General features: G+C 32.5%; 1 protein-coding gene across 1 annotated transcript; it reads left to right on the forward strand.

Annotated features, from left to right (window-relative positions):
* The first annotated feature begins 884 nt into the window (after positions 1-884).
* On the forward strand, positions 885-24,462 carry ALX1 (ALX homeobox 1). The gene is made up of 4 exons (XM_015152375.3): positions 885-1,268; positions 4,350-4,654; positions 7,701-7,829; positions 22,076-24,462. The coding sequence occupies exons 1-4, from the start codon at positions 1,043-1,045 to the stop codon at positions 22,394-22,396; spliced, it is 981 nt and encodes a 326-aa protein (XP_015007861.1). The 5' UTR covers positions 885-1,042; the 3' UTR covers positions 22,397-24,462.
* Positions 24,463-24,814: the final 352 nt, after the last annotated feature.

Consider the following 24,814-nt stretch of genomic DNA (forward strand, 5'->3'; position numbering starts at 1 on the left):
TGCAGACATTCCTATTCTTCATAAACCCCTGTTTGTAACAATCTTCCCTTTGGCATTAGAGAAAAGCTCTTCAAAGACACTTATCCTAACGGGTTTTCTTAAAATAATTTGGGTCTAATGATAAAATCGTGGACCTAAAGGAAGGGTGGGAAGAGGGTAGGGAATTGGTTGGCATTAGTATAATGGCTTCATTGCCTCTTGCTCGGCTTCTCTCTCCCACCCATCGCCACCGTGTCCACACGCCGCCGCATCCCAGAGAAAAAGAGAAGGCCACGGCCTCGTAAAGCGCCCAGCTGGCCCGGGACGCGAGCTCCTCCCGCTTAGAAGCCTAAGCGACCCTTCTACTACTGCCGCTGCGATTAATAGCTGACAATGCATCTGGTTTCTTGGGCTTCGGATTAATGTGAATCTTCCACGTAAACGATTTACGGAAGAAATGAAAGCCTTTTAGAGCAATACTTCCTTTCAAGTTCTTAAGACGCCTCTAAATCTTTCTGGTAGTGAGTGCCGGCATGGGGGCAGGGTGGGGAGGGGTGGCTCAGGAAGGCGCAGGCAGTGGAGAGTGGAGGTTTAACTGCTTTGCGATCTCACCAAGATCTTCCGAAATGCCAGTCCACTGTCACCGCGGCAATGAATCTGGGTGTCGGGGGTTCGTCTCTCCTGGCATTTGTCTGAAATGGAGCTGTCTGTCTGTCTATCCTAGGCCTGGACGCGCTCAGCCCCGGTAAGTGGGGAAAATGGGGGTGGGGTGGGGGCGGAGGGGGACCCGGGGTGGAGTTAGTCGCCCGCCTATTTTCATATTCATTAGAACTGGGAGGTTGCCCGAGGAGCCCAGCTGAGTTTCAAGATATAAAAGCAACTTCGGGTGCTCCTTTTCCAGCCGGGACGTATTAAAGGGACCGGAGCGGGGCAGTTCCCGGCGCCGCAGCGTTGGCTTTCCTTTCCCTCCCCTCTGGCCCTCCCTCCTCCCGCCCACTGGCTCCCTCCCCCAGCGCTCTCCAGTTTCTGTGCCCCAGGAGCTAGGCGACCGCCTTCCAGGATTATGGAGTTTCTGAGCGAGAAGTTTGCCCTCAAGAGCCCTCCGAGTAAAAACAGTGACTTTTACATGGGCGCAGGAGGTCCTCTGGAGCACGTTATGGAGACGCTGGACAATGAGTCCTTTTACAGCAAAGCGTCTGCGAGCAAATGCGTACAGGCCTTCGGACCCCTGCCCCGCGCCGAGCATCACGTGCGCTTGGAGAGGACCTCGCCCTGTCAGGACAGCAGCGGTGAGTCGCCAGCGCCCCAGCCAGAGCCGCCGCAGACCTTCCGCAATCCAAAATGCAGGATCGGTCAGATCTGGCAGGGAGGGAGGAAGCAGAAAAGTGGGAGCGAGGGTGCTGGAAGGTGGAGGAAGGCAGTGGAAGGTGTTCGCTTTATGAAGCGGTGTTACTGCTGCAGCAGCCTTTGGGGGCGGGGGCCGGAGGGAGGGAGACATCCGGCACCGGGTTGCCTCCCAGCGATTCTCCTTTCGCTGTAGAATCTGGTCGCCTGCGGATCCCTGAGTCCTTCTGTAATATTGGCTCCTGGAGTAAACTGATAGGGCGCTAAATAGAGCGTAATTGAGTCAAGACAGAACGCTTCTATGCGAGCCCGCCTCTCTGTCCCGGCGGGAGGAACTGAAATCGATCACAGCTCGTTAGAGTACGTCACTGTCGTCACGAGTAGGAAAAGAAAAGAAAAAAAAAAAAAAAAACCCGAAAACAAACAAGAAAACAAAAAACTTTTTGAGCTCCTTTAAGTAAAGATAAATCTTTTTAATTTTCCAAGACGTGGCGATATTTTTTCTAAGTTTGAGGATCCCTAGATTTCTAGCGTGTGTGAATTTGTAATTTCTGCTTTTTTTGTGTGTTTGCAATACAACAAGCGTTAAATGTTTGTTAAACACCAAAGCACATTAAGTAGCTTCGGGCAAAGCATCCCCGGCCTAATAACTCATTCCCAGATTCTACGTTTTCTATTTTTATGACTTCACATTAAAAGTCACCTAAGTGGTCTTCGGAATGCTTCTGGGTGAAATCTTCAACTTTGAATGCCCAAGTATCTCCAAGTCAAAATGTTATCAAAACAAACCATCTATCTTTTCTATCTTGTAACCTAATACGAACCTATTATTTCAGATCGCGACAGCCAAAGCACGTTTACAATTCCAAGAGAAGTTTTTCTTATCATTGTGTATATTCCACAGTTAAGCTATAAGGGGCGGGTTGCTTTAAAATAACAAACGAATTAAGTGTGAAATATTTACAACAAGCCCCTTGCCCCCTATTTTATGGAGATTCAAAATCTGACAAAACACTGACCTGTAGAAGCTCTTTTTCTAAATATTTTGAACACAGTTTTTTTTCTTTTCTAAAAATCTCATATTTAATTTTATTTAACCTTGTAAGTAACCTTTGACTAAGGGTAAATCAAAAATAAAGGCGCAAATGATAGAGAAAAAAACAGCTAAGTCGTTTCAGTCATTTGTTTAGAAAGATTCGAGCATATACTTACTATTCTTACACTGAGTTGTTGGTTTTCTGGCTGCGTTTCAGACCTGGTATCTGTATTTGTGGGATTCTTAGATGCATGCGTAAAGTTATTTGAATTGACAGGTCTTTCTTTAATGATTCTGCAATGTCTTGTATTGACTCTGGATGGACTCGATCATAACATTTTATTTTAAATAGTCGGGAATCCAAAATAAGACACATAGTTGATGCGTTAACAACTTTTAAAGAAATATCACACTATTAAGGTGAATTTTAACAGAGAAGTGTTAAGGAAGATGAACATAGGCAGTCATTCGCTTAATTTAGGAGAGATCCTGTCTTTCTCTTGAGATGCCCTTAGCCTCTCTGATGCTTCCCCTCCCCCATCCCTAATTGCTGCAGTTCCCCCTTTAATTTTGCCCAAGGAGACAAAACCATGTTGTTAATCAGTCATGGCTCTTCTTTATATTTAGTTTAATATCACATCTTCCTTTGCATGAAAACCATTAATTTTAAAACTTTGTTATATATTGACAAATTATAGTGTATTTTTATGGGGTACAAAGTAATGTTACGTTTTATGAATACAATGTGGAATGATTAAATCACGCTAATTAAATTGGCCATCACCTCAAATATTTGACATTTTTTGTGATGAGAACATTTTTGAGAGTTACTCCGTTAGTGACATTGAAATGCACAGTACTCAATTGTTAGCTATTTAAGTTATATGCACATTAAAGTTGAGTATATTTGTATAATGATGAAAAGAGTTGTAAAAATGCATTATGGGGTAATTTTAAAAAAGAAATAAATGAAAAAAGTATAATCATCTATTGGAAATTATTATTCTGGCTGGATTGAATTTACGTTTTAAAAAGTGCTTCCCATTTCACTCTGTGCGTCCATTGCATTTGTGGGTGTGTGGCATTATATGATACATTTTTATTTTATATCATACTGCAAGCATGCAATCAAATCTGAAGAAAATTACTGAAATTAAACATCCCTTAACAGAATGCCAGATGTCATCTTCTGTAATGTTTTAATAGCTGTTTTAATTTCTGTGTTTCAGCAGAGAAAAAAGTAAAGCTTTCAATCCTAAAACATATTTCACTAGCTAAGCAGAAATATGAAATGTTTTAAAAAGAACTGCATGATAAGTTTAGGTAAAAAATGCTGCTTAAATCTAATTTCCGATAGAAAGTACGTTCAAAATTTGGCATGAAATTTATTTTGTCAATTTAGTAGATTATTTTTGAAGAAAAAGTGTAAATGCAGACATGGATATAAAGTTGAAATATCCAAAATTTAGTGGAAACAATGTCACATCTGAAGTCTATCGTCAGTACGTTTTACATGGAGGGGGATAATAACTTTCAGATATTAGTACAGAGGTATTGTTTAAGATTAAAGTATATTTTCTGAGTCACATTAGTAGCTTGATTTTATCTGCTGTGATAAATATATGACATTAAATTTGCTTCAGTTTTCAAAAATTGTGGACACTTAAGGTTTTTTTCATGAAACACCCAGATCATCTTTTAATTCGAGTACATGAATTTAAATTAAAAATATGTGCATAAACATATAAATCCTGTAAAACAGAACTGCAGATTTTGCCAGATCATATCAGTTGCATGCACACATTTTAAAATGGTATTTAAACCCATCCTACAATGAACTAAGTGTAGAATGTGGTAACTGAATTAATACTGGCAAAATAAATTATTAATAGGCCAATTTCTTGATACACTCAATTACTTCTACTTATTGATTTAATTGGGATGAGTTTCACAATCCTAAGAACTGTTGTTTTTCCTCCTCTGGGTACAGTGAACTATGGGATCACTAAAGTAGAAGGACAGCCCATTCACACTGAACTGAATAGAGCTATGGACAACTGTAACAGTCTCCGAATGTCTCCCGTGAAAGGGATGCAAGAGAAGGGAGAGCTGGATGAACTTGGGGATAAATGTGACAGCAATGTATCCAGCAGTAAGAAGCGGAGACACCGAACCACCTTCACCAGTTTGCAGCTAGAGGAGCTGGAGAAAGTCTTTCAGAAAACTCATTACCCGGATGTGTATGTCAGAGAACAGCTTGCTCTGAGGACAGAGCTCACTGAGGCCAGGGTCCAGGTAGGAGCCAAACAGAGGTCTTGATGGATGGGATAGGAAAATAAATGGTGTTAGAATAATTGAATAAGTGCATCTTGCTACAAAGAAACAAACTGATTCCGTAGCTGAAGATGAGGAACAGAGTAAAATATATGAATATATGTCTACTAAAATTATTTTTTAATTGCAAAAATTTTGACAACTCACGCAATATATAAAACAAAAGAACACTTGAGTTATTACGTAGACATAAAAATTAACAATATTCAAATATAACAATATGATAATATAGCTCTGATTTTCAAAAGCAATTTTTAAAGGATGAAAAGCAGAATCAGGACTATTTAGTAATTGGTATATTTATTAGTTTTTTTTTTTCAGTTTTATTAGCCACTGAGGTTATTTTTTAGATTATATATCAGGTATTTGTAAATTATTTGTATAATAGCCCATACATCTAGAAATTTACTAGAGTTGGAGGCATAATAAAAGAAAAAAAAAGAAGCAATCCCACAAATTCCCAATTGTTATGCATATCGTAGAATGTTTTCACTATGGATGATTAAAAACAAGATCAAATCGTGCTCATTTACAATTTTATAGTTCTAGTAGTTGTCAATATGTAATATTCCATTATAATTTTTAAAGCCTAGATAAATTATATGAATTTTGTATAGGCAATAAAAATAATGGCTTTAAAGTAAATTTTTGCATACACTCAATTATGTTTATAATATATATTCTAGTTATTAAATTGCATGATCCAATATACTTAATTTTTAAAAATAATTTGAGAAAGAAAAATCATACCAGGTAAAATTTTACCTCTTAGGAGTATTTTATTTTCATGAAATTGGATATTCTTAAACTATACTTTACTAGTTTCCAAGTAGTAAGAGTTTAAAATGCAACAATAATTCAGGATAATGGCCTTTGTCTTTGTGTGTGTTCTGACTCCTTTACAAGTATTGATTTTTGCAATTCCCATAAACTGCTTAAATGGGGGAATGAATAAAATAGTGAAAATTTTTGTTCTAAATCGAGTAACAGTATTTCTTCCTAAGAGTAAGCCATTGTAAGGCTCTAACATCATTAGAGACAACATCTGGTGGTACACGGATAACAAGCAGCAGATTTTTACTTGATTTTGTGGAAGTAAATGGTTACTTTATCTTGGTTCAGGAAGTAAATATGTAGAAAGTTCATGCTAACAAAGAATTTTAGAATTGTCAAGTATAACACCCGCTCTGTATGTTTGAGATCTTTGTCTCTGTCTATATTTAGTTATACTTGTAACCATAAACAAATATGTGCACACAGAGTGACCAACTGTACCTAATGCATCTTTTCCCTTTAACATTCACCAAGTCTTGATTAATTTTTGTCTAAGAACATGCACAGAGAGCCAACCTGAACTTAATTTACTCAAGTCATGCTCTTTCCTGCTTTGCACCTAAGAGTGGTAACTATTACCCATTTTAAGGAAATTGTCAAGTTCTTTTTGTCAATGGAAAAAAAAATAAAACCCAAAAACACATTACTAAATTCCCTTAGTGTGTTCCTGGGGCTTGTCTGTGGAGACAGCAAGAAAATTTGATTTGTTTTGTTTTGTTGTTGATGTCTTGAGCCTTGGCATAATGGATAATATGCATTTATCAGCAGTGTACTAAACCTGTAATGAACATGTAGCTCTCTGGCTCATTTCAATTGCTGAAAACTCTTCAAAATGCCATCTTAAATTTGTAATGTGTACTTAAAAATTAAACTGAGTGTTAATATGTTGCCATAATTGTGAAGGTAAAGATATACAAGATTAGAAATTAGTATGAAAAATAGTGAAAATTTGAAGTAAACTTCAACAAAAGACTTCTACAACTTGCATTTTTTATATTTGATTTCTAGCTTTTTTCCTAAATATTTTATATTCTGAACATAGTTGTGTGAAGAAAACTAAAGAGATTTCCAAAGGCTACTCCTATAATGTTCACTTAAAAACATTAAAGTATACATATTGAATATAATCTTCTGCATCTCCCTTTAATATTAAAGTGAAGATCTTGGAGCATTACAAGTATGAATTAAACAATATCCAACCTGCTGAGGAAGATGGTTTTTATGATAAATACTTCTAATAGGTAATTAGAGAAATTGTGGAAGATAGCTTAGTGACCTTAGTTGCCACACTAACTGATAGACTTTCTTGACACTTGGTTCTATCTGCACTATTTCTTATATTATTTCCATTACCTGTGCTTTAAATTAAAGAAATTATGTAAAGATATCTGAGCATTTTCATAAGGGAAAATATGTTGCATAATGTATGTAATAGGCACATTCATGTATTTTAAAACCATAGTTCAACTTTAGATGATTCCTTTTTACCATGTTTATTTTAAAACCGTAGTTCAACTTTAGATGATTCCTTTTTACCATGCTTATTTTAAAACCATAGTTCAACTTTAGATGATTCCTTTTCATCATCCTTATTAAAATATGTAATCTCATTTTTTCCTATTTCTAGATAATCATGATGTTCCTGCTGCTGCCATATATTTAGATGCAATCTTTATGTTTAAATTTTTAAAAGATTACGTAGTTATGAACACAACCGAGAAGAGCTTTCACTTTTGTGACATATTTTAAAGATAATTTTTAATAGACTCAGATATTAATTTGCTTATAGATTGGCTGGGTTTACGTTATGGCGGATATGTCTTCCAGACTTGCAGCATCCTCTTAAAGGAGACTTATCCATGAAATGGAGCATACAATCTGATTCCTTTTTGTTTTCCCTAAATGAGAAAACAGAGGCTCAGACATATCAGATGTATTTCCTGAAAGTCTCCTGCCTCTTTCTATTAAATTATTTTGCCTCATGGGCAAATCACTTACCACATCAAGATACAAGAAAAAGTAAAATCTGTGGATCCTTTTCTAACATAAATACATTTCTTTTTAAGTAACTTTTTTTAACCTGGTTTACCTTTCTGGTTTGATGTCTTTTAACATCACATTTGCTTTATCAAATATTCCTTAGCTAAAATTCTACTTTTTATTAAATAATTAGGTTTGGTTTCAAAATCGAAGGGCCAAATGGAGAAAAAGGGAACGTTATGGCCAAATACAACAAGCGAAAAGCCATTTTGCTGCCACCTATGATATATCAGTTTTGCCAAGGACTGACAGCTACCCACAGGTATGCTAAACTACACAGAATACTGTTCAAGAAAAGTAGATTTGGTTTATGTATTCTTAAAATGGTTATCATAGGCTTTATTTTATGTGATATAATAGTCAAGAATGAAAATTTAAGCTTCAGAAAACATTCTTCCTGTCTGCTAAGTTTTAATTTTTCTAAATTATTTTCTTGTTTTTCTTACAGAGTCATTCATTTAAAAATATTTCAGGGTATTTTTTTCTTTTGAATTTTGTTGCATATTGCAACAAATGAAATAGCATCATTTAATGATACAGGTCTTTTAATTATTCTACATTCTAATTACTCAGACTCTCTCCCTTTGTTAACTTTTAAAAATACTGTACATAGAGTGTTGCCTGGCATGCAATCTCTGTGGATATTGTTTTATGAACTATACTAAAACCTGATGTCAAATGTGGCCTATTAAGCCCTTAACTCCACTTAAAAATGTATCTCTTTTTCTATTTTTTTTTTTTTCAGATTTCAAATTGCTTATTCTCTCAAGGTCCACATTTGGTCCTGTATGACTTAAACAGAGATAGAATTAGTACCAGACATAATTTTAAAAATTAATCACAGATAAGTAACAGCTTCCGTTTATAATGGGTGCTCTTTTACTTCATTACAAAAAGTGTTAGAAATTCTTTTTCTTCCCCTTTTTCTTTTTCAATATAGAGACTCTATATATTTCTTTTTCATATTTTGTAATGAATGCAAATGTTTTGTCTTTGTAATATATTTTTTGTCACTTTTTCCTAATAATAATGATATTCGGAACTGTATTTGATACATGATAAAAAACACCTATGTTATAAGGAACAAGCTATGCATTATTTTGTTATTTATTATTTAATGAAATGCATTGTAAGAGACCCCTATGAAAACACCTATGAAACAGATATGCTGGAGAAATACCTTGATAATTTAGTAACTAGATGATCTGAACCCCAAACCTGAGTATTCATTTTCTTCAACACTATGAGTACAAATTCAGTTCTTTAATATTGTTCTTTCCTTGTGTTCCTATGCCTTTTATGATTCTTAAAAACCAATTTTATAAACCTCACTCCTCCAGATAAATCACCCAAATTTATTAATATAATATTATATGTTAAATAAAAGAAGTCTTGGAGGTCACCTTGTTCAACTCCTTCATTTAAAAAAATTATGAAAACGGGCTCAATTGAGTTAAGGAATTGATTCTTGATCACACAAGTGGTTTCCTGCAGGAGATACTATAAAGGTCGCTACATCTAAGCCTTTACCCGATAGTTTGCTAGAAGACTATTGTTATGGATACCTTTTCAATAAATGCCCCCTATCTCCTTGTCATAGGAGGAATCTTGCTTCTCTTTTAAAATTTATCTTAAAGAGGTTATCTTATGTTTTCTCCTATTTTAAAGCATGAGGATACCTCTGGTGGTTATTTATCATCATAGGGCTAGTGAAATTTTGTTTGCCAAATATTTTTGAGTGCCTTAGTTGGGTCAGTTTGAGTTAGTTTGAGTGCCTTTTGTTTCTAAACAAAATTCTGTAAAAATGTTTCCCCTCTAGGCTGCAAACTCCATGAGGACAGGGACTGCAGTGTCTTCATGGTTATTAACACTACTGTAGCCCTTACTGTATATCTGGACACTGTTCTAAGCAGATTACATATATTATCTCATTTAATCCTCACACCAACCTTATGTGCTAGGTGTTACTAATTATCTCCGTTGCTCAAATGAGAAAGAGTTGAGGTGAAGTTCAGATTTGACCAGAGACAATTTGGTTCCCACTTGCCAGATTTTAACCTGACAATAGACTGTCTCTCCCTGTGAATATATTTAAATGATACCAAAGGAGCATAAGGCTTGAGCTACATTATTCTAAGTCTGCGCTTTAGTGTGGGGGAGCCACAACCAGTGAAATAACAATAAAAATATAGGTGAAATGGAGAATGGTTTAGATCATTTTGAACTACTTGACTGTGGTGACTTTAGAAGTAATAAAGTAACAAATTACGAGCTCTTCACGTGGATTTTAAACAGTCTTACTAAGTATATTCCACAACACTTGACTATGACTACTTTTTTGTGCATCTTATTCTTTCAGTCTTCATTTCCTTTCAAACCCCATTTCTGTCTGTTTTCCACTTTTCTGTCCCTATATGTTGGATGTTTTATATTTGACTCTTCTTGCTTCTTTGGTACAGGACAAAGCAATCAGAATAGGGCCTACCACTGATTAAGCCCTATATACAGGGTAAAGCATTCAGAATAGTGCCTAGCAACTATTCTGAATTTAAAACTTTATACAGTTTTAAGACCTGAATAAAGGCTCAATATGACTCAATGTACTGTGACTAACCATCTCTTTTCCCTAAGGTTATCTTGCCATTGTGTTAATATACCTCAAAGCTTTATATATTATTAATTAGAAGAATGTGGTAACCTAGACACCAATGGAAGAAGGGACATGGTACACCAAATTATATATTTGATCATCTTTTTCACTCCAATGAAAAATTAACTTAAAAAATTTCCCCCCACAGATCATGGGAATGTTGCACTAATTACTCCTCATAATTTGTGTACATTGGCTATACCACCTGATAATTTAAGAATGGAAAACTTACATTGGAATTATTTTAACAGTGCCAGTCATGAATAATCATAAAAATTAATACCATGAAATCCATAGTACTTTCCTGTATTGGTAAATCATTTAATGTTTGTTTACCAAAATTTCTGAAATTATGTGGCTGCAACTCCCCACTGTAGCTACTGGATAAAGCCAGGGGGAATTTTTATTTTAACTTAAATATATATACAGAATACTTTTTTAGTTTGTTTGAAAAAATAATTGTGCCAAGATCATGTCTCTCAAGAGTTAGCCTAAAGGAAACTTTTTTTGTTGTTGTTTTGTTTTGTTTTTTGTTTTTTTTAATCATGGGGTTTGAAAATAGGAAAATAGGAACTTGTAAAGGGAGAAATAGAAACAGAAGTAGAATCCAATAACTCAGCCCAATAAGACACTGGATTTGGTGACTGTTAATTACAGAAAAAAGCATTAATTTCAGAAAAGTTGGAAACTAGAAAATGTTAGAGGAAGGACAGAAATAAAGAATTAGCAATTTGGCAGGAAAAAAAAAGCCATACATAGAAATACATGAAAAACAGAGATAGGTTAGAAAATGATCTCCTCAAGCCTGCTCAGGGTGTACAATCATAATATGTTTATTTCTATATAGTAATTAATACTTTCTAATATGTTCTAATAAATACTTTGCTTCAACTGGCCTTTTTACTACAACAGCTGTAACAGTAAAAATAATTACTAATAATTGGGGGCATATTTAAAGCCAGACACTGTGCTTCCTTCTTGTATCTATTAACTTGTTTAATTTAAGCTCAGGTTTTCTGAGCTCAGAAGCCCAGAGACCTTTATGTGACATTATCTCTTTAATTCATCATCGAACAGTGAAATAATTCAACTTGGATCCTAAAATATCTCATCATTTTTGCAAAGTAAAAATGCTTCTGTTTTTAAATTTATAAACATTTAGAAAGCCTAAACACCTCACTGACTGTTACAAGATTTTTTTCTTAAACTTGCTTATCTTTGATAGCAAACAAATAAGAAAGTGAGAGATGTGATGTTCATATTAACATATTTTAAGGTAGTACATTTTGATGTACTGACAATAGTATCCTTTTGTTTAAGTTCTTTATTTGAAGATATCAGTTGCCATTTGACAATGCTATGATTTAGCTAAATTAATGTATTCATTTTTCCTCAAGAGGTGACATTTTTGAAAGCATTCTCATTGCTTGGGATGAATCTGTTTCTTCTATCTTGAATTTCCCTCCCTCACCTAAGCCATATTTACTCCATGAAGCCTCTGGAATGTGCCATCTATCTGCACATCACTTTCTCATTGACATTTTGGTGGGTTGTATTAAAGATCTGACTTCCCATTTACAATGTAAAATATTTAAAAGATGGCCCAGTTACTAGTCACCTTTGTATCACCAAGGATGCTCTGCTATGGATTGAGCAAATTATATAGACATTGGATAGATGTGAGTAATAATACAGATTCACTTCAGTATATTAATATATTAAGTAGTGTATCATAAAACAAAAATAATCAGTTTTCAATAAAACAGATAGTTTCTGAATTTCTGTTATTAACCAGCTTTGTGGTATAAGTAATTAACTTTTCCTCAATTTCTTCTTCTGTTAAAAAGAATAGGCTAGAAAGATTTGCAGACACTTTTCAGCTGACTTTTATTCCAAAGTTATTTGCATTTCAAAGCAAATATATGCCATGCACTATTGCAGGGATCAGGGATTCAGGGATATATAAATGATCTAGACAGAATTCCCTGCTTTGTAGAAAGACTAAAAACTGGGTAATATTTGTACTAAATTTGCAAACACTTCTTGATGCAAACTAGGCCCAAGAAACCATAAATCTAAATAATTTTGCCCTTAAATTTAAAAAGCAAGCAAAGATCTATTGATATTACATTTTCACTTGTTTCTAATAGAGCAAAACCAAAACATTTTAAAAATAATTATTTTAGTGAATAAAATATTTTACCTTAATGTATAAGTGTTTTCTTGAGAATTATAATGACCCTTCATTTCTTACAAGAAACTTTACAATTTCATGTGCTTAGGTTTGGATTACATGAGCATTGACATTATTATCTAGATAGATAACTTTGAGTTACAACTTTGACTTGATCTTCAGATTCTTTATTTGTAAAATGGAAGTATTGTTGGTGCTAGTGTTGGTGGTGTTGATGGTGTAGATGATTAAGATGATGATGGTTTTTCTGTTTTTATGAAGACTAAATGGATTTCCAAATAGGAAAGCCCTCTGTTTGTAGACTACAGAGGTGTATCCTGGGATTCGGAGAGGGCCATTAATGACTATGAACTTCCCAGTCAGAGAGATGTGGGTTCAAGTTTTGGCTTTTCAGTTTAACAGCTTTTAGACATTTGGCAAATGAATTAACCATGAGGAATATTTCTCTTCATTTATAAAATGGGGGTAAAAGCTCATATAATGTTTGTGAATGTTAAACAAACTTGTTTATGCAAATTACTTAGGGCATTGCCTAGTACAAAACAGAACTTAATAAGTAGTAGGATTTCTATCATTTCCATTAGTTATTATTAATTTTGTTCTAAAGTCCCTGCCTTTCCAGGTAGCTAAATTGCTTGTTATCTTATGTTGTAGCGTTTAAGTTAATCCAATCTGTGAGTAAATTTACTATTTAGGGGTCTAGGGAAATACTGAATTCGGTTAAATATACTTTCCTTTTTAAATTGAAAACCAAATATGGTAACTTTAGAAAAGTTTATTTTCAATTCACCAGCATTATTTTCTTATAAAGTAAATATTTTCATCACAAATTTCAGAAAAAGAACTGAAGTGCTTTTCCCACCAAAATTTTGAATGAGGTTTCACTGAGTATTGTATAGTGAAAACTATGACTAAATCTATGCTTACCAAATGTACCAAGGAATCCACACAGTGTCTTGTCTTCTGTTGTATTATTGAGGACTTCAGAAATATATGCCACTTAGAATTTGAACATGCCAAGCAGTAGATTCAAGTTATAGGTAATTAGTAGTAACTTTTATAACTTAATACACAGATTAAAGCTGTAAAACATTTTAGTTTAACACATTCTATTTCAAATATTGTAATGATACAATTAAAAAATGAAATTCGAAGGTTTTCATATAATAGTAGATCCCATATAATAGATTGTAGATATATTGTTTATCTACCTTGGTTTTAACAGCAGTTGCTATATTAATCTTAATGGCTGTCTTAACTTAAGCTAAATAAGGAACGTAGGACTTGTCTCCTTCAACCACTGTGGTTTATAATTAAAAGGCATTTGTAAAATTTTTTACCTTTGGAGAAAGTATCATAATTTTATCCCTATAATTTCTACTTTTTTCCAAATATTTGAAGTAAACAAACCAAAATCTTTAAAAAATATTACTAATATAGTGGTAATTAACACATTGTATAATGAATGCTTTCACATCCATGAAACAACCAATGAAAGTCATACAATGATACAGTGAAAATTCTTGTATGACTTATGACCAAAAATGTTATCATCATTTTCAAAAAATCATGTTGATATTGCACATATTTGTCATTGTTAATAAACACAAATATTTAAAGTGATAGAAGAAATATAATGTTAATCTACCTTACCAAAATATAGTTTTTGCAGCGAGTAAATATACTGATTTAATTAAATTTATATACTGTTTAAATAAATATGAATAAAATCTTTATATATGTATGTGTGTATGTGTGTATGTGTGTATATATATATATAAGTTATGTGTAGCACGAGACAAATTTTTTCAGTATCCTTAGGTGAAGGTACAGTTAGTTACAGTGAATTCTTTATTTTGTTGAAATATTTTAATTTTAATGAAATGGAATTCATTTAACGAAAAGAAATTTTAATAAAAATGAAACATTTCATTTTTATTAAAACTTTAATTAATTTTTTTGTTGCATATACAAAAACTTTAAAGAGGCAAAGAATATCATCCAAAAGAAACAAAGTGCATTCATGTCAATTATGAAAATAATTAGGTCTGTTCTTTTGAAAAGGTAATATTCTAATGTAACTGTACACAATAAGTTAACATTTTTTAAAATAAGTATTTTTTATTTTACGAGGAAAGTAAATCAGTAGGTTGAGTAGATAACCAAATAAATAAGAAGAAAATAAAAATAGATGTTGCAGAGTGCCAATGTTAGCTTATACATATGAAAACCTCACAAGAAGATGGAGAAATGACAGGCAGAAAATTAAGCCATCAAAGCTCAGGAAGTCTATGAGCACAGACCTGTGGTTTAAAATCTGCTGTTTACACTATTGTTGGTGTGAACCTTATGATATACTTTAATCCAGAATTATATGCATGCCATGTTTATGAAGCCTCATGTGTCTATGGATTTTCTTTTTTATTCTACATCATGGACATTAAATAGGAAAACTTTGGTACAAACTCACAGTTGATTTTAAAAATTACAAAAATAAAATGTCAACTTTGTAGTTAATACAAAAAGATGATGAGTAAAATCAATAGTTTCACTCAATATTTTAAGAAGAAACTCAAAGTCCATATATGACTCCAAGCAAGATCTCTAAAATTAAGAATTTTCTGTGCAAATTAAAATATTTGCATATTTAATTCATATTTAAGCTATTTGTGCATAAAAGCTTAATTTACAAGCTTACATTTTTATCTTTATTTCTTACATTGTGAATTTTGTTTCAATAGGAAAATTTCATCACTAAAATGAATCAGACACTGATGAATCAGCAATAGCTATCATACATGTATTAAAATACAGGAAAAATAATGTAACAAATGTTTGGAAAATCCTCCATGTGATCATTATTGCTTGATAGTAATAAAATAGCAAAGGCTAGGTGTTACCAATTTATTTCTTCCTTAAATGAGATGATTTGAAAACTTTCATTTTAAAGCAATCGTGAGAGTTTCTATAAATCTTCTTTTTAAAAGTCACTTAATATAGAATTTAAGAATACAGCTAACACCAAAGAAAAATTTTCTTAATGTTCTTACATCTTGGACTTGGAGCATTTTTCAGTTATTATTTGAATAATGAAAAATGTAAACACATTTATATGATGTTATTCTGAAAATTTACAGACATTAACATTTCTTATTAAGCTTTGTGCTTTTAATTTTGCACTAAAAGTAGACATACACATTTATTTTTCTGCTAAGCCATTTTCTTCTTAAATTATCAGTCTCATATGGGTGTGATATTTAATGGTGACTTTTTTTAAATGGAAAAGACACCTTTTTTGTTTCAAATCTCTGTACACATATCTAAGATGGAATTTTACTAAAAAGTAAAAGTGACAGTATTTTGTATATGATCTGTTTCTGATGAATAAATTATTTCTAATCACTTTAGTTTAATAATATACATTGAAAAAGTACTTTAAGAATGTTTGAAATGTCAATTGATTCATCAAAATCTAAATATTTTATATATCAACTTAAAACATTTTTTGGTGAAAATTAGATCTAATGAGTAGATACTGATGAAAATGTACCCTCACTTTTACCTTATGGAGTACCTAAAAAATACTCAGATTAATCTTTTCATTGCTTAAATAATTCAAGTTGGGATCTTTTCTTTCAGGTAGACAAAGTCTCAGTGTGTGTTAGTCACTGGTGGCAAATTCAATATTTAAAGATTCACTTACACTCTTTCTCCCTGCCAGCAACTTACTGATGTAGTAAATAGAAAAGTTAATGGGATCCTAAAGTTAGTCAACAGCTAAAAATATCTGCATGTTGCTAAGCATATGATTCTTATTAATATTTTGTCATATAAATATTACAGGAACGGGAATACTAGTGAATTTCATAATAGTCTCTTTAAAAATAGAGCTGTTTTTGCAGAAATCAGTGTTTTCATTTTTTAAGAGAACATGTACAAATCTAGTAAATTCAATTACATAGTGATACTGTCATAATAAATTTATATAGTATTAAATGATATACAGAAAAGTTAGTAAATATAAACAGTATGTCAAAGAGGAAACGCAAATCAATTTTTAGATTTTAATGTGAAGAGGTATTGCTATAACATCATCACAAGTAACTCTGTGAATCTCTGATCTCTGTCTTTTAAAGTACCCTTTAATTCCCACAGGAAACTGTGTGAGCATGTGATGCGAAACTTATGTGAATGTGCACGTGGAGTGTGTGTGCATATGTATGTGTATGTATGTGTGTTTATGCAAGTAAATATGATCGATGTTGGTGGCAGGAGATAGGAGCAGTCTATATATAGATGAGAAGTAGAGTTAAATAAACTTAGTTTGGTAGAAAAAATTTGTTACTTAGTTGTTTTGGAGACGCTTTAAAATTAAGGGAAGGTTGTTACTCACATATTTTCATGTTTAGTATTTCTATGAAATCTGATAGTGTTGTTTCTTCTAAATAGCACTAACATTAGGATATTGACTATAAAATGCTATCTTGAAACTAATTTTTTTGTTACACCATACTATTTTACAATTAAGTCAAAAACTAACAAACTCACTATTCTTTTAAAAGGCCTTTTTAGAAAAATATATTAAAAAGTACTCACTATATAAAATCAATAAATATATTAGAAATATAAACCAGGGTTAGAACAACAAAATCTACTTTGTAGTTGTGATTACAAAGGATATATTCATATCAAGGTTCTAAGGTAAATGAAATAAATAATTTTCTATCCATAACTTACTGTAGTGCTTGAATTTATTACAAATACATATCCACAGTAAAAAGCTCTTAGTATTTATGTTTATATTAATGTATGTTTATAGATTTTCCCTTCTCCTTCCTCTCTACTGCTTTTAATTCCTTGGAAAAAATGAATATTAAATGAATTAAGTTTCAGTTTGGAATAAATATGACAAAAATAAAGCTTTTCTCTAAAATTCCAAAATCATGGGATAATTAAGTGTTAACGTTTATTTGGTTAGAAAAAAATGAAAGGGCAAATGTTCAAAGTGAAGTGCAGTAAATCCGCTGAACTTCCATTCATGCTAATGGGAGGCAGTTGGCCAAGTTCCCTGGACAGAGTTCCCTGGACAGTGCTTTGAACACACACCTAAAAGTTTTTTTTTTTTTAAAGTTTCGGAGCACATTAAAACACGGAATGTTTTTAGATTCTCCACTCCTTTTAAATACAACAAAGAAAAAAAATGTAAAGGCAGTCAATCTTTTTTTTTCTTCTTCTTTTTTAAAAAACAGACATGCAAGAAGGATATGGGAATTATTTGTTTCTCGTTGTAAAGCCCTTGAATATTGAACAGAGGCCTACAAAAACACCATAAAATTATATGTTGCCAGGTATTGTCATTGTAGTATCTATGAAATAGTTCAAAATAAGAATAGTTATCTTATTTAGGAAAAAAGTTAATATTTTTAATTCCAAAATCGAACCACAAATATGATTTTTCCTTTAATGAATCAGAGTGCAATTTTGATGGACTTCCCAGTTGACAAAAAAGTAATATGCGCTTTTAGATAATGTGCACATGGATTTATAGATTCCAAGGCATAGTTAAAAAATTACTGCCTATGTGAGAATATATTGGAGGGATGGAGGAACAGTGTGAGTTCAGCTTGACAGCAGTATAGTCAACCATTAGCTCAAATAACATTATTGTTTAATCAAATCTAGATGGCCTAGATCAAAGATGTGTTCTGCCAGGTTTTTCCTACAGCAATGAGATGATATGCAGTGTATGATATTCTGGTGTAGATGCTATGTATTGATAAGGGTAAAGGGTATTGATAACCTGAAACATATCCAGAATCACATGATCTGAATGATACAGTGTCTAGAAACTAAGGCATATGAGGAATGGTTAAAATCACTGGAGATGTTTACCTGGAGTAAAAAGACTTGGGGGTTGTATCATCATGCCTGATGACATTTTAAGATTTTTACATGTAAGAAAGATGATATTATTCTGCATCATTATAGGGCACATAAATGGAAGCCATAGGTAGAGGTAGAGGAATATAACAGCTTACTTTTACAGAACTCTCCAAAGAAATGGATTTTTTTTTTTTTTAAACAGGTGAGCTTCTTATTGCAAGAGGTAAATAAAATTGGTGTACAAAGAGTTTTTCATTTGGAAAGAAGTTGGACTCCAGTAGTCTTTCCTAATTTCAGTTGATTTTCAGAATTCCACGTGTGTATTTTATTACTATTATTTTAATACAGATCCCCTGAGCCATACTAAATGAATCAGAGTCTCAAAGGATATGTATCTGTGGTGGAGAATCAGTGTTTAATAATAAGAATAAAGAACTTCCCAGGTAAAGGCAGTTAGCAAGGTCTAGGAATGTAATTTTCATGATTACTGCTAAAATTATTGAGTATGGTGATTTGGGAGATCATATTATGAAACAAAAATTTTGATATATTAACATAAATCATCCATAAAATTTTGATTATACCTGCAAGATGGATCAGTCCATATTTTTCAAGCACTTAATAAATTTGTGTTAAGGATTTACCATGTACTGTTGTTAGACCTGTGGATGACAAAACAGTTGTGAGAAATAATTGTGGGTTTTTCTTTCAGAGAGTAGACTATGAACCTCCACAAAGTAGGGATAATGATAAAGAAATAATTTCAACTCATAAAACTAGTCATTATTACAGCATTTCTAAGGCTTCCTAGGTTGAGATTCTACCTCCACCATCGGAACTATGAAATCTTGGGTGATCTTCTTCAGCTGTGTTCTATAGTATTACCATCCTCAAAAGGGGGTTAGCAAAAGAACACACTGTCTAGTATATTGAAACAATTAAAAGTGTTCATAATGTATTTAACATAATGCCTGACACATGGTAATTAAATGATAACCACTAGCTATAATGAACATGGTCTTGAGCATCATCATCAAATGTTTCAACACCCAGAGGGCAGGCTTCAGAGAAGTAAAATCACAATATACTGAGGATACTATCTTACATGATTTGCATCCAAACAAACTTACAATGTGAAAACCAACGATGTTTCTAAAGTCAAATAAAGATGTGTTGGAAATTTTAAAAAGGAAACATCAGCGATAGGGCTGGGGAGGAGGAAGAAACAGACATTTTGAAAACAAGATAGATCAGTAAAAATGTGTGAGGGTATCTCTACCTATGGGAATAAATGACAATCTTCAAAATATTTAGGATATCTTCACAAGCCTAATTAAAATATTGCTATCATATTTACTTTACCAGTCTGTTCTGTCCAGAAAAGCATGTCTATGTGTTAGAAATTATTTCATCAAAAGAAATGCATATAACATGCTTGATCATGTCCAGATAAGAAGTTTTGATCAAAATAAAATTTGCTTATTTTTGTATGTACTCTGCAGAATATTTTTCAATTTATAGGTACATTTATGTTAATTATGTTAAGGAGGCAATATTTTCTTAATTTATATTTATAGGTTACTTTCCTTGCCTTTACCTGTCTGATTTTAGCTTTTTCATCTAGTTCGTCAATATATTTCTGTGCATTTGGAATATGAATGAATTATTTTAATAAAAAATTCAAACAACACTGTATAAATCAAGCAATTCTTTAACAAACAAAATATAAATAATCTCTCTTTCATTATCTTGTCTTCCTTTTTTTTTTTTTTTTTAAGTACGCAAGCAAAGTTCACTTTCATTTCTGAAAGCTCTTTTGTCAGACATGTGACTGTGGTTTTTGTGGAGTAGCACAATGTGTGATTGAATGTCAGAGGAAAAATCACCCAGATGAAGTTAGAAAAGGTAGTTTGACAGAGTAATGACATTAACAGCCCTCTTGTTGATTTGAGATACATAACTCAGCAATCACTGGTACCAATCATTATGTTTTGCCTAAAATGGAACACATATAGTAGAATGAGCCAGAATTAGAACATAGCCTGAGACAATTTAAGGATTAAAAAAATATGCAAATCATATGTGTGTGTGTGTATATTTAGATATAGATATGTAGATCTCTTTCTTTGTCTCTTTCTACATATGTATATATTTAACAAGTTTAAAGCAGCTTATACATATATTTATATAAAGAATTATTTTTAAGACAACACAGATATATAAGCACCTTGCCAATCACTGAAACCCCACCTAAAGGTTGAAATTACTTATTAAGGTTTTTCTCTTATATTTTGAACCTGGTTAATCAGTCCCTTCTTGAGTGACAGAGTACCTTTTTTACCAGTGTGATCTAGAAGATTTATTAATGTATTTTTTGCTGCTATTTGAAAATTAGTTGCCATAGAAAGTACAACTCAAGATGGGTATTGTAAGACTACACCAGATGTTATATGTAGGAGCCTGGAATCTCTATGTAAAAACAAATATAGGAAAACATATGTGTCCTACTCATTGATAATTCAACTCTTGCAATCATGATTTTAAAAGATAAGAAAGCCTGATGTGATTAGCATGTGTATTGCTGCTATGTTGTAGTCCAAATATATTATAATGTTGCTAAAAGCATTCAGTTTTATTTCATCTTCAAAGGGCTGCATCATAGTATTGCTATCCCATGCAACATTTTATTTTTTACCTTCCTCAGCTCCTGCCATTTGTCATGATTTTCTCTGAGCTTCCCAGTAACGTATGCGGTTCCTGTTTTTGTTTGTTTAAATAGCTTGTATATTAAGATTGAGATACATCCCACTTAAAATTCATGTTATATAAGTTCTATATCACATTTATTTTACATACTAGTAACTTTAGATAAATTTGTACTTGTTAATTGCATTGAATTGTTTCCTGTAGAGATTTAATTGTATGAAATGTGAATATCTTGGGTGTCAATGATAATGCAGTTTTTACTATATAGGAGTACTATATAAAATAAGAGCAACTGCATTATACTCATCTGATATTTTTTCTAAATAATTGCATAGCTTTCTCTGTTATGATTCCATTATTTGGTAATGGCCCATGTTTTAGAATTCTAACTTTGTTTTACAGGTCACATGTCTGTTTTGAATTCATTAGATCATATATAATTCATACAAGAAATTTTAAAAATATGTATATTTACATATTTTGTAAGTTCCCAGATTCTCAGAGCTGTTTCTTCAAGACTATAGGATACCAAAAGCAGTGGGCGGGCAAACATGTTCCAGAATGAGTTTGATCAAAAATATCTTTACAGAGCAGGCTATTGTCAGCAATGGTTTCCAACAAAAACTGCCACGCCAGGAGTCCAAGTTAGAATTTTTTAAAAAAATGCCTTCATGTCATTTTGTTTAGAAAGACAAAAACTATCTTTAAACTTAAAACCAGATTTTAAACTACTTTTCTAAGCATATGAATTGGTCATGAGTTTTGACTCAATCTTCCAGATTCATTTTTAAAATCATGACTATGAAAATAATACTTTTTTTTTAATAAGAGATAGATATGTTTGAGAGTGTGTTATGTGGCCAAGAATGTGGGATTTGTTGCTCTATTTCAGTATAACAAACTAGAAGGATCTCTCAAATAATTATTTTTTAGTCATTGTTGTATGTAATTACAGACCACCCAATAGGAGCAAACAATGAATAGTTAACCAAATTTAGTAAATACAACTTAACAAAAGTAAGAGAACAAAAGTGAGAACATGTAAATGTAATATTTGTTGTTTTATATATTCCAGATTCAGAACAATTTGTGGGCAGGAAATGCAAGTGGTGGTTCTGTGGTTACTTCATGCATGTTACCACGTGACACTTCCTCCTGTATGACACCTTATTCTCACTCGCCTCGGACAGATTCCAGTTACACGGGGTTTTCAAACCACCAGAACCAGTTCAGTCACGTGCCCCTCAACAATTTTTTCACTGACTCTCTTCTTACTGGGGCAACCAATGGACATGCATTTGAAACAAAGCCAGAGTTTGAAAGGAGGTCTTCCAGTATCGCAGTTCTTCGAATGAAAGCCAAGGAGCACACCGCCAATATTTCATGGGCCATGTAACATACAGTACTCTTTTATTTTTCTTTTAATAGCAAAGTTAAACATTCTTATTTCTTATATTTAAAGGATACCACAATAAGCTGCTGTGTGTGGAATTGCTAAAGGTCAAGATATTCAGTGAGACCAGCTTAAATGAATAGTTGTTATTTAACATTAAAATCTAAGAATGAACCTCTGAAAAGACTAAATAGGTTTACCATGTGCCAGTCTCCACAAACTCTGTTTTAGTCGTAAGATTTTCTTTTTCTATTGTACAGATCAATGAAATATGATTATGCAACTTATTAAATAATAAATGTGTTAAACAAATTCTTCTGTTATAGATTGATTTATGTTACTTCTGTATAACAAGAAATCTCTTGTAAAATAATACCTGATAAAGAAGGAAATGCACTGGGGAAAATGTCAAGATGACAAAGCTGTCAGGTAAATATTGAACCAGGGTGTTTTGGGGAGTTAACTGCTCTCTCTCACTCTCTCTCTCTTTCTCTCTCCAAAAAGCAGTGTGCATAAACCCTGTTGCTGAGAATTTATTTTCAAGCCTCATTTTTATTTTTGTTTTTACCTTTTGATGTTTTAGTGAATTTCCACTCTGTTACACAAGAGATCTTTTAAAATAACCGACATTTGCATGAGATATTTGGGCATAGTTTCCTGAAGCCACATGGCTAAAGGTGAGAACTGAAGTATTCTGGTGTGATTGAAAATATAGTCATGGGAGCGGACTTTATAAATGTCATTTTTCCAGTGAAGAAGCCAGCATAGACTCACTTAATCATCACAAACAAGAAAAAATTTACAAACCTTGCTGTTGCTTTTAAACTAAGATTGTGTTGATTAAACTGTGCCTATAAACTGCTAATTAATACTACACTGAAAGTAACATTTTCTGTTAGAGAATCAGTGAGTTGGAATTTATATGTATTTTTGTGGGTATGTGCATGCTTACATGCATGTGTGTTTGTTTCTTGACGTATTATGCCTTAAGCATTTTTTGCTACTGTGGTTTTTGCATAGAGAATTAAAATGTCAGAAAGCTTTCTAAAATTTCTGGTGGAAAAGAAGAGAAGAAAAATACATTGCATCTGGAAAATTGCTAACCCCTTTGATTTACTTCTCCTCCCTTTACCCTGTCACATTCCAAGCTTTTTCAGATGAGTGAAATGTCAACCTCCATGAAAGATTCTTAAGTTCATAAAGGCAAAGTAAATTAATTGAAATGAAGATGACTTCCATGGCTCGGATTAGAGCCGAGTTCTTTGTACTCTGTTAGAATCTTCTTGTGGTTCCTGCAGACTTTAGGAATATGCTTGGGATCTGTAATGGCTAAAGGACAAGAATAAATGAATTTAAAAATTTTAAATCCAGTAAGTGTCTCTTCTCAGTGGGAAAATATTTATAGCAATTAAACATCTTTTGTAATAAAATTTTAAATAAAGCCAATGATAGAAATGAGTGATGTCCGAAACATTCCCTGACTTCATAATACTTTATTACTTTTGTGTTCTCTCTCTTTATTTTTGTTCCTAGAAGAAACTTGTTCAACTTCTGTTGTGAGAATTATGCTTTCATGCAAGAGATTTTGTTAAAAGACTATTTAGGCAGCTGTTAAATATCCTTCATGGTTTTAGAAGAGAATGACTTATTTTCATATATATTCATATATGTGATTAATAGGAATTTGTGAATTAAAACTTAAAACTAAAATGTAAGATTTTCTTTTCAAAAATTTCACAAATTAATAGTGTTCATTTTCATTTTCTTCTGCTTTAATTTAAATTTTAGTATCCCTTGGCTAGTTCCATATATTTTTCACATGAGAGACAGCAGTCATATAGTCAGGTTTGAATTTCATTTTCTTCCTTAGTTTTTCTACTCTTTTACTCCTTATACTTAATAATTAGGTAATAATTAGTTGGAGCTTCTATAACTATTTTTTTCAGTTGAAACATCTTTTTAATTAAGGTTTTACGTATACAATTCTCTGTATAAATATAATTCACACATTTTAAAAACATAGTAGAAAAAGGACTATTTGCAATAATAAAATAAATAGTGGAATCATAGTTCTTGTTTCTTGTCCTTCATGAGTTCACAATCTGCCTGGACAAACACATGCCTGAAGTTCTTACCCTCAGCCATGCCTCAGATTGTATTATGGCAATAAGAATCTCATGAATTTTCCTGTGTTAACATTCCAACTTCCTTTTTTATACAGCGAATTTTTATTATGTATTCAAGTTGCCAAAAATTAAATAAAATGAACTTTTGATATAATAGGATAAAATAAAGCTAAAACAAAGTACATAAAATGAACTTCCTGAATTTCTCTTTCTCTTTCTGAATTTGTTTCATATACTAGAATTCATATTGATGTTATACACTTTTCTTAAAAGAAAAAACTAAGGAACATTTTAT

Source organism: Macaca mulatta, chromosome 11, assembly GCF_049350105.2.
Source record: "Macaca mulatta isolate MMU2019108-1 chromosome 11, T2T-MMU8v2.0, whole genome shotgun sequence".
Lineage (NCBI taxonomy): Eukaryota > Metazoa > Chordata > Mammalia > Primates > Cercopithecidae > Macaca > Macaca mulatta.

Coding starts and splice junctions, on each gene's coding strand:
- ALX1 (XM_015152375.3), top strand. CDS start 1,043: ATGGAGTTTCTGAGCGAGAAGTTTGCCCTCAAGAGCCCTCCGAGTAAA. Junction 1,269..4,349: donor GCCCTGTCAGGACAGCAGCG/GTGAGTCGCCAG, acceptor CTCTGGGTACAG/TGAACTATGGGATCACTAAA. Junction 7,830..22,075: donor GGACTGACAGCTACCCACAG/GTATGCTAAACT, acceptor TATATATTCCAG/ATTCAGAACAATTTGTGGGC.